We start from the raw sequence: 10,924 nt of genomic DNA, 5'->3' as shown, positions 1-10,924 counted from the left end.
GTGTGTGTGTGTGTGTGTGTGTGTGTGTGTGTGTGTGTGTGTGTGTATTACGCGAGAAAAGCGGTAAATACATTCAGATAGTTCTGTAAAAATGTAAAAATCCTAGACGTCAACAGGTATCTATATAGTCTATACGTGGGGCGCACTATAAGTTTCCGGACTGAATACGAAAAAAATACTATAAATGGCAAGAAATGAATTTATTGTTTCTCAACATATTCTCCGTTAGCGTTAATGTACTTTTTCATACAAATGAACCAATTTTGAAAACATTTATGCCACTACTCCGTGACAATTTCTGAAACATATTTTTCATATTCTTCGACAGCCTCTTCAGGTGATGAAAATTGTTGACCGCGTAACTGGTTCTTAATTTTTGGAAATAAATAAAACTCACAAGGTGCCAGGTCGGGACTGTACGCGGGGTGACTCATAAGGTCAACGTTGTTCACCATCAAAAATTAATTTGTCTGTCTGGCTGTGTGAGAACTGGCATTATTGTGGTGCAAGATGATACGGCGTTTACGGTTATTTTTACGGAGTTTTGTCAATAACTTCCGGCAAACTAATGGTCATGTACTAATCACTATTCATGGTACAACGATTCTCCAAAGCAACAGTAGCCACGTGTCCAGTTTTAATAAAAAAAGAAGCAATCATCCGCTTAGCGGCATTTTGCACGCGCGCCACTTTGGTTGGTTTCGGCTCATCTCGAAAGACCCATACGCTCGATTGCTGCTTTGTTTTAGGATCGTAACTATAAAGCCATGTTTCGTCACTTGTTACTATGTCCCACACCAAATTTGACGCCCCTTCGTTCAATCTGGTAAGCATGGCATTGCACCAAGTGACGCGATCCGTTTTTTGAGCCTCACTGAAATTGTGTAGGATCCCTCGAGAGTACAGCATTTTGACACCCAAATGTTTGTGTAGTATTGATTGTATTTAACTCATGCCTATGCCTAAAGATGGCCGAATCTCATGGTGTGTCATATGCCTGTCTGTTTTGATCATACAGCGCACAGCGTCGATGTTTTTGTTGCTCACAGCAGTGGACGGGCGACCATCACAAAATTCGTCACTGAGATTCACACGACCACGTTTGAATTCTGCAAATTAGCTATAAATAGTCGTCTTGCATGGTGCTTCGTCGCTAAAAGCAATTTGAAGCCAAGCAAAGCTCCGCTGAGCTGTTAACTAACACTTAAAGTCGTAGAAAATCATACTACGAAAATTTTCGCGAATTAAGTCCATGGTGATGTAGACAACCATTTTCTAAAATGACGCCACAATGTAAAAACAAGTGACAGTCAGATGAAACATAATAAATAAATAAAATAAGTAATAAATAAGTGTTTCATTTTCAAATGTTGTAATTACTTTTTAAATATTGTTTATGTAAGTGGCCAGTTCCGGAAACTTATAGTGCGTCGTATGTACAAGCCTTAACGTAGATTGTAGAGGTTTAGAATGTACTATGTAGAAACCTTATTCGATGTTTCTGCAGTAGGTATGGGATCTGTGACATCATCATCCAAGGAGAGCTCGTGGTTCCTTGGAGTAGGAAGCATTACGCTGTCTTGACTTGGCAGCATTTCACCGTCCTGCAGAAAAAAATTCTTTTGTAAATTTTCTTTTCACTTCTCATTTCTTCTTATTCTATTCTATTCTATTTATACATTTCTAAAGTTCGTATTTATGCTGTATGTAGGCTGCATAAATTAGGATTTTATGCTCTAGTGCATAAAATATAATTTTATGCTCTAGTCATTGACTTACAAATAAATGGACGACGGGTCTAATACAAAAACCACGAAAAAAATGTCCCAAGTCAACCTTTTCGAAATTTAAATTGTAATGTCATCGCAACATCATGTTGTCAGTCGAACAAATGAAGACTAAAGCGGAGTTTGGCGCTCTGTATACGATTTTAGCGCCTTACAAGTGCGGACACTTTTTAGCTCGGACCCGACGTCCATATAATTGTAAGTCAATGGCTCTAGTGCATAAAATATAATTTTATGCTCTAGTGCATAAAATAAAAAACCATCACATTAAATATGTCTAATTGTTGTAATTTTACATTAAATTTTAATTAAGTAATCGTTTATTTGTAATATTGCTGTTTAATTTCCGCGCATTCGAAGTGAAAAGCAGACTGTATAACTCGTTCAGAAAACCCATTTCACCTTTGCCTGAGGCTCGGGTGGATATACTTGTCTCGGGTACTATGACGCATTTTATGCACTTGTCGTACAATCTACTATTTTTATATCCACAGTGAATACAAAATGCTTTCATTGTAATAGGTGGTGTTATTAGTTCTGCAACAACGTTTTAAGAGCGATGTCACGCCAGGCGTTGCGTCGGAATTGCGAGGCCTAACCGGTGACGCGGCGTTATACTACAATTATAAATTAGGACAACTGGCCACATGGTGCGCTGAAACGGCGCGCGGTGACGGAACGCACTTGGATCGGATAAGGGGTCTGGGGGCCTACTATGAGCTTATAAGCAGCCAGCTAGGTTCCATGCAATGGTTCCAGTTCACTTGACGTAGTAAAACTGAATTCCTTAAATTCGTATCATGGTCTATACAAAGTTGAACGGGAATGGTACTGACAGGATGATGAGTTTTACTTTTTAAACGTAAATTATTTTCGCTGCCTGGCTAGCTGACATTTAACAAGATCGAGATGAACTACATGTTTCATATGATTTAGTAAATCATATGAAACAAATAGATAGACGTACCATCCTGGGAGCAGTCAAGCACTATTAACAGATTGTGTTCAAAATGAGAATAATTATATTTTTTATTAATTTTATTATTCATTATGCTTATTACGTTGTTTTGTAATATCGGCAACTTTTCAATCATACTTTACAATTTGTCGTACGATAAAATTACATGTCATGTCTTGTCATTATCATTGAAATGAATAAGGTGAGTTTGTAATTTGGTAACATAATTGGAACGTATCTTGTATTCGTACATATTCATTGATTGCATTAAAGTCAAATTTGGCATTATTTAAAAGTTATTTTACGATTTTCGGTCAATAAAATTATTGAAATGATTAAAATTCCATTTAAAAATTGCAATAACATTCATATCAATAATTTATCAACAATACTTTAAAGATTGGGAACTCCAACTAAAATTTTCAAAAAACGCTCATTAATTAATATTATTTATTTATTGACAATTGGCTATACAGCTTATAAAGATAACAAATAATTATGAAACTGAAAAAATGATAAAATTTAAACGAAATTTCGTAAAAATGTAAGAAAGTCTAAAAAAAGTTAGTCACGGAGTAACTTTTTTAACTGTTTATTTTTGCAAATGAGACCGCCATTTGCAAATGGCACGTCATGATAAGATTTTGCTATGAAAGAAAAGGTGAACGGATTTCGAATGGAGAACATAAACTGCATGGACAGTGAATTGTTTTTGTCAGGTCATAGTACGAATTCGACAGGCAATCCAACTTACAGGCTTAAATAGGATTGCTCTAAGAGCACATAGTAGGCCCCCTGGAGACGAAGTGGAGCGGGGTGCTACGATGCGTGAGTAGCAGCTTTACGTTGCGACTCCGCATTGCTCGTGTGGGAATAGTTGTAGTGCGTTGAAATCATAAGCTTGCGACGACGTAACGCATCGGCAGCGCCTGTGTGGCATGGCTCTTGCATGTTACATATGGGTGCTTCATGTATAGGCATTATTATTATAAGCTCATAAAAGTCTATTATAGAGTTTTCTCCAATTTGGAAACTTCTTTTGCGCTGGAGATCAGTGAGGATAGAGATTATAGAAAAGGTCTCGTCCTAACAAATATTTAGGCGCCAAGGGCAATCCTTTTTAGCGCTAATGGTATCATTAGTTATATATAAGACCTTCCATAATAACGTTTGGCTCTACTGTGGTTATAAGGTTTTTTTTTGTTTTTTCAAACAAACCAATGTTTCGGTTACAGGTCCCATGGTCACGGTTGGCTAAGGTGAAAACCACCTTATTTTTCACTATAGTTACAAAAGTTATTATTTAAATACCTTACTTTTTATTTTACAAAGAAACATTCCAATTTACGTTACATTATGTTTTACAAATTATTTTATTTTGACAATATGAATTTTTATTAAGTTAAATTTATTATTAATTAATAATATAAATTAGAATAAATTAAATCATTAATTAGTACTGCAGTCTTATATCTGTTTGGGATTTTTCATCAGAAAATTTTTAGCTATTGTGACTGCAAATTACTGCACAATTCTGTATTATAGCAGTGCTAGCCCCTGAGAAAACCTATGACTTTCATTTCTAAGTTGCGTACATTTGTGTATGTCTGCTAGTGATAACCCTCGCTAACGAAGATTCACAAAAACGGAAGAATTTTTGTTCGCTTTACGCGCTGTAATGTTAGAATTGAAATTGCTTTAAAATTATAAAATCAACTGGAAAACACATTAGCAAATTATATATTTTGATAAACATACCTGTATAGTATCAACAAAAGGTCCAAAAGCCTTCCAAGGGCTGAAAATGATGTTGTTGTTCTCATCGAGAGGTGGTGGGGTGCGTGCTGGGTGGGGTATATCGATTGACACAGCCGGACTGGGAAGAATACGCTGCTGTATTATCGGTTTGCCTTCGATCTGAAAATAAGCGAGACGTCGTTGTAATCTATGTCACACATTCTCCATATTTAGCCTTGTAGTGTGGGTACAAGCAAGACGTTGTAATTATCTATATTTATACATATAACCTTCATATTTAGACTTGCAAACAGGAGAAGTAAGATGTTGTTATGTAATATTTAGCAGCAGTAGAGCTCCTTATGAAAGGGTTCGTCCAGGGAAGTACTGCTACCTTACCTATTTCTGTCGCCAAGCAGTAATGTTAGCATTACTGCGTTCCGGTTTTGAAGGGTAATGGTCCTGGTGAAATTACAGGCGCATGGGATTTGTCAACTTAAGTCTCAGGGTGAAGGGTGCAGTGGCAATGCCCCTCAGATCTTTGCGATTTAAAGCTCTTAGAAGCACTGCAGTTGTTATGGTCAGGCGTGCAGCTTACCATCAGAAGCACGACATGTTAGTCCCGTCACTTGATATTATTAAAAAAATATAAATACCTATATTACACAATCTTCATATTTAACCCTGTACAGTGGGGTCAAGCAAGACTTTGTTTTTGTCTATGTCACATTTCCTACATATTTAGAATCGCAAACAGGACATATAAGTCGTAATTATCATCTATGCCACGCATCTCCATGTTAAGACTTTTAATGAAAATCCATTAAGATTTTAATATCATCTCATGTAACACAATGTCCATATTTAGCCTTGTAGAGTGGACACAAGCAATACGTTGTTATCTACGTAACACCTATATTCCTCATATTTAGACTCTAGAAGTAAGACATTATTATCACATATGTTACGTATTAGGAAGTCGTGATAACCTAATGTTATTTTAAACTATTAAACAATTTTTGACTAATATACTATACACTACTACAGTGTCCGAATTTTCAAATGACAAATCCCTAACTTCATTGACAGATTTTTGACATTTGTATATCTTTTTTTGACGTTACTAGTTTTATTGTTATGACGTTTAATTGCGAGCATTTAATTATATTTTTACATTCAAATTATTATAATTGAAATTGTCTTATATAACTATAATTTCGTCTAAATTGCTGACTGACTTATTAAATCGATGTGTGCACGCTAATATATGTATAATTAATAACACTTTCAATACCTTTGTATTTCTTGTGTTTGGCCGGACACAGCGAAACTATATTTTGTACATGTCAACTTCCAAATAACCTGCGTTTTCACAAATAAATGAATTATGATTATGATTATGGTAGCCTAATGGTTTGACCTACAGCCTCTCAAGCAGAGGGTAGTGGGTTCGAGTCCGGGCTCTCACCTCTGAGTTTCTCGGAATTTATTGTCGAAATTTTATTTGAAATGTGTCATGAGCTTTTCGGTCAAGGAAAACATTGTTACGAAACCTGCACGTCGAAAAAGATTCACAACTCTCGGAAAAGTCCCCAACCAGTACCGGGCCAGCGTGGCGGATCGTGGCCCAAACCCTCGCCTGAGCGGTGACGAATCACCAAAAAGGAGAATAAATAGGACATGTAAGAAGTTTTTATCATCTTATGTCATATGTATATATGAAGGTACTCGTGCTGCTATCAAGTGGTTTTCCATGTTTTTTGCTCACTACGCGTATATTATTGACCGAGTACATGATATCTCCATGTTATACGGGTTATCTTAATTACTTCTCTTATTATTCCTAATTTTAGAATCACTAACTGTAGAAAACAATAAAGGATAGCTACAATTGATTAAGATTTAAAAATATCGTCCACCAACGTGCGTCGTGCGCACGTCACCACGACCCAATGGTGACAACCCACTAAAGATGGCCGCCTCCCCAGTGCTTGGTGTTCGTTCTACTATTAATGCTAGGTAGCGCTAAAATCATTTTAATGACGACCATCGATATATATATATATATATATATATATATATATATATATATACACTTCAGACGGGAAGAAAATGTGGTAAGTGACACCCCTGTCCATAACGGTTCCTGTACCACTCAGTGCTTTAAATCATAAAGATATGAGTGGCACTGCCACTACGCCCGCCACCCTGAGGTATAAGTTGACAAGTCGCATGTGCCTGTAATTTCACCAGCACCCTTACGGTTCATAACCGGAACGCAGTAATGCAAGCATTACTGCTTGGCGACAGACATAGTTAAGGTGGCAGTAGTTCCCAGGACGAACTCTTTCACAAGGAGCTCTACTGTTACTAAATATATCTTCCATATTTAATCTTGTAGATCGGCAACAAGCAAGCGGTCTAATAATTTCAGTCACACGTTTCCTATATTTAGTCTTGTGGAAATCAGTATTTTCACAAAAAGGTAATGTGAAAGGTAACTAAAGATAACAAAGACAACGACAAACTTAATTCTTTAGAAGACTGAATGTAAACATTTTGCCGAGGGGCCCCCGTAATTTTGTTACGTCGCAATGGTTCAGGCACTCAAAGCAACTGTTAGGGGCATACGGGTTTTCTACCTTAAACGGCAAAGTAAGTGGAAATGAAAAGCTTTGGATAAAAATTCACTCTTACTTAATATGTTGTAAGCCACATAAATATGTGCAAATTTTCATAAATCACTTTATTGTTATGTAGGTATATTACACTCAGAAGTAAAATTATAAAATTGATTCAATAATAAAATTTAATGTAAAGGAAATTTTTAAATTTTGCTGCCTCCATGGGCGAAGGGTTACCATCATCTGTCACGCAGAAGTCCCCACATAATTTTATTTCAATCTAAGAATCCGACAAAACTCTAAATACAAAAAAATCTTTGACTATATTATGCATGAAAGAGCTAATAAGAAATATCAAAACATTGTTATTTTTACGATAAAGTACACATAGGGGCACCCACCGAAAACCTCTATTGCTTCACTTACATTCATCAATATTTCCATACAAACTCCTTTAATTTAACTGCCTTCCTGGCCGAACATGTACCACGCCTGGCTACCACGCAGAGGTCCCAGGTTCGTGAGTTTGGGTGTAATTTGGGGTTGTTTAAGTGTGTGTCCATGGCACCCGCAATACAGGGTTTCCTTAGTGCGGGGCTATGAGTGTTTACGTTATTAGTACATACATACTAACTGATGATTTCAACCTAATGTGGTCTGTGATTTCAGTCATGGCCAAGATATAGAGAGGGAGCGTAGGGCGTTGTCAGTGAGATGCTGTATACTGGTCCGCAGGTCCACGAGATGCTCCATCGATGTTAAAAATACTTTATTCAAAACTTACAGTCAATCACTGTGAGTTAAGTACACGAAACGAGCGTACAACGCCGTGCGCGTTCAATATAAACTTCTTTCTTTCACTTTCAGGATGCTGTTGGGACTGCCAAGATGGTACAGTAATAATAACAATAACTCACACACTCAATATAGCCCCGCACTAGGGAAACCCTGTGTCGCGGGTGCCATGGAGTGCATCAGGCATGTCCGCAGGGGCGCAAGTAAACGGTTTTCAAGGGATAATGCGGAAGAAATAGTATCGCTTATGACTCGTGTCAGAAGTAACCACAACAGCATGCTAAAAATAGTTGCAGTCAGATTTGATTGTACTTTAGAAGTACTGGGTTGAGCAAATCAAATACGTTTTATATATATTAAATAAATATTATGTTATGTTGTGTCGTTGTATTCTGTATACTAACCTAAACCTTCTAAGTGAAAATGTTGGTAACAAATTATTATTATTATAACATCCGAAAAATTACTTTCATTTGTAATGTACTACTTAAAGTTTAGGTTAATATATTTTACTAATTCTTCTACTATTGCTGTGATAATAAGTACATGACGAGTTTATAACCAGAAATAGAGACAAAATAAAGGCCATCCAACCTTGGCAATTCATCGGGCAAATGGGCCTTATATCACTTTTAAATATCAACTCTAGTTTGCGCTGAAATCACAAATTAGAAAGCTGAAATAGTACAGCACCAACAACTGACCTGTTTGTACGTGTCCGTATATTCCAAAAATATTCTGTATTTATTGTAATACAGATAATATCTCTAATAATGAGGGGCTGTTCCATTCGGTGGGAGAAAAACAGCAAACATCTAATTACAAAACAAACGGAATCACATTTCACCGGTAATTAAATATGTAATTTTTCAATTTTCGTCCATTATAGCAAGGTTCAAGTTAAACTGATCAATTTGAAGCGAAACAATTGATGACACTTGGCAATTGTTTCGAATTCGAGCTAGCCAATCGGAACGCAGTTGTCACCGTAATGATACGGCAGAATAGTTTTCAAACAAATTAAATGACATTTCGTCTCTATTTCTGGTTATATACTCGATGGTATATAATAACATTCTGGCGTAAACAAAAGAATGTGTAAAAACTCATCATCTATCCTGTCTTCTCAATCAATTTCAGCCAGCAGCCCACAGAGACGTGACCCGGTTTATGGACAAAATAAACTAAATGAATGAATTTCACGAAGCCTCCCTAGACGATACCTTGTCAGGGTTAACAAATGTCAACCAGTGGTGTAGTTAAGTACTTTTGGGACAACTATTATAGTCAGCCGATTTTGTTTTTTGCGTTGCCATTTCTCATTTGTAACATTTGTTTTTGTTTGTTTTCGCGAGTTGTTTTGATTTTGTTTTTGTTGACACGTTTATTTATTACCTATTCGCACGAAATGCTTTGCTGAACTACTTTGAACTACGGGATTCGCATGTGGAGTAAAGCAGCAGATATACAAACCATATTTGTGTTGGAAAACGAGCGATTCGTTATGTGTACCGTTTAGGTTATCGAGTTTCTCTCAGATAAAAGTTTAAGGGTACTGGTATCACAGTACATTTACTCAAATATTTTGTGTGGCCGGAAAAACATACATAATTTCGTTAAGAAAGAAGATATCCATAATGTTAACCTTTGAACTAAGTCCAAAACCATGTACCACGATTTCGTTTCGACAGATAGTCGTGCAGTTTAAAGTGTCGTGGCTTGTTTATTTAAATGAAGTTGTTTACATATAGTAAAACGCGATTAACTGTCGTTCATGACGTTTTTGACGTTACGGCGACAGACTATCGTGACAATGGGAAGAGCTAGAACGTCAGTCTGAATGATAAATAAGACGTCACGATTATAATGTGACGATAGATAATTGTAGCTTCAAACGATTCTGTCGTGCAATCCACAAGACGGCTGCCATGAACCGATATCATAAACGCCCACGACACACGACACAGTCACGACAGGTAGTCGTGATATGGGAACAGGCTAAATGCGACAGTCGTCCAATGATAAATAAATCGTTACAACATAATGGGACAAACGTTTTCACCATTTATACGTATCAAAAAATGGTTGGACGAAAAACCGACGCGAAAAGACAAAGAAGTCTTATGATGTTATTGTCGTCTTGTGATCTTATTGCCCTTAGGCCAGCAACACATTTATTATACTACTGTCTCTAAGTGTAGCGAGACAATAAACCCTCTCAAACAAACTTATTAAAATCCCTTCTCAGATGTTACTCCTATTCGAGATTTAAACCAAATATTTAATCTTAAACGAAAATTTCAGTTCTCTCAATGTTCCTGCTATCATTTTCGTAATAATGTCAATATACCGTAATAATACTAATAATACTAGCTACTGGTTAGTTCAAAGTAAATAATATCAAATTAAAACGTAACAAATTTCCATTACGTTTCAACCCTTAGAGATTGAGTCACAGTATGTTGAGAAACAGTAGATGAAGTTATTAAATTGTTTGCGGTGTTATCTGTGGCCATTTTGAAAAGCAACACGGTAAGGCGATTAACACACTGCACCGCGCCCCGCGACGGAGCGCGAGACGCGGAATCACGCACGCGGTGGCGGAGACGCAGATCTGCGCCAATGCGCGGTTTAATCTGCGCGGGGGCAGCGCATTATGGGAAATTTAGGTCAGTTAGGGACCAAAAATCTGTAACTTTTTTGTTTTTTGAGATACATTTTTCAATTTTTTATTATACACAGTGGGAATTACCACACTTTTAAACGTTTATACATTAATATTAAACTACTCGCAATTGAGAGACAAAAAAATGTGCAAAATCATAAATCTCTCTCTCTGGTAAATTCTACCCTATATTTATTTAAAAAAATGGAAATGCCTTGTTACGGTAATTCTTTATTCATAAAATAAATTAAATGTAATTATAAAATTTACTTAAATATATATAAAATAAAAAAATAAAATACGAGACAAGAAAAAACATAAAAAACAGATATCCAAAATCTTTGATATTATTTCGGAT

At 36.4% G+C, this 10,924-nt stretch overlaps 1 protein-coding gene across 1 annotated transcript in view; it reads right to left on the bottom strand.

Annotated features, from left to right (window-relative positions):
- LOC113236936 overlaps positions 1 to 10,924 on the bottom strand; it is a 398,691-nt gene that overhangs the window by 110,178 nt on the left and 277,589 nt on the right. The window contains exons 5-6 of the mRNA XM_026473163.1: positions 4,504 to 4,662; positions 1,488 to 1,604 (exon numbers count right to left, since the gene is read on the bottom strand). Of these exons, the coding sequence (XP_026328948.1) occupies positions 1,488 to 1,604; positions 4,504 to 4,662 (276 nt within the window). The remainder of the gene's footprint in view (positions 1 to 1,487; positions 1,605 to 4,503; positions 4,663 to 10,924) is intronic.

Source organism: Hyposmocoma kahamanoa, unplaced genomic scaffold (assembly GCF_003589595.1).
Source record: "Hyposmocoma kahamanoa isolate Upper Pololo Valley unplaced genomic scaffold, ASM358959v1 92, whole genome shotgun sequence".
Lineage (NCBI taxonomy): Eukaryota > Metazoa > Arthropoda > Insecta > Lepidoptera > Cosmopterigidae > Hyposmocoma > Hyposmocoma kahamanoa.
Note: the sequence above shows the minus strand (reverse complement) of the source record. Positions and strands in the feature narration are given on the sequence as shown.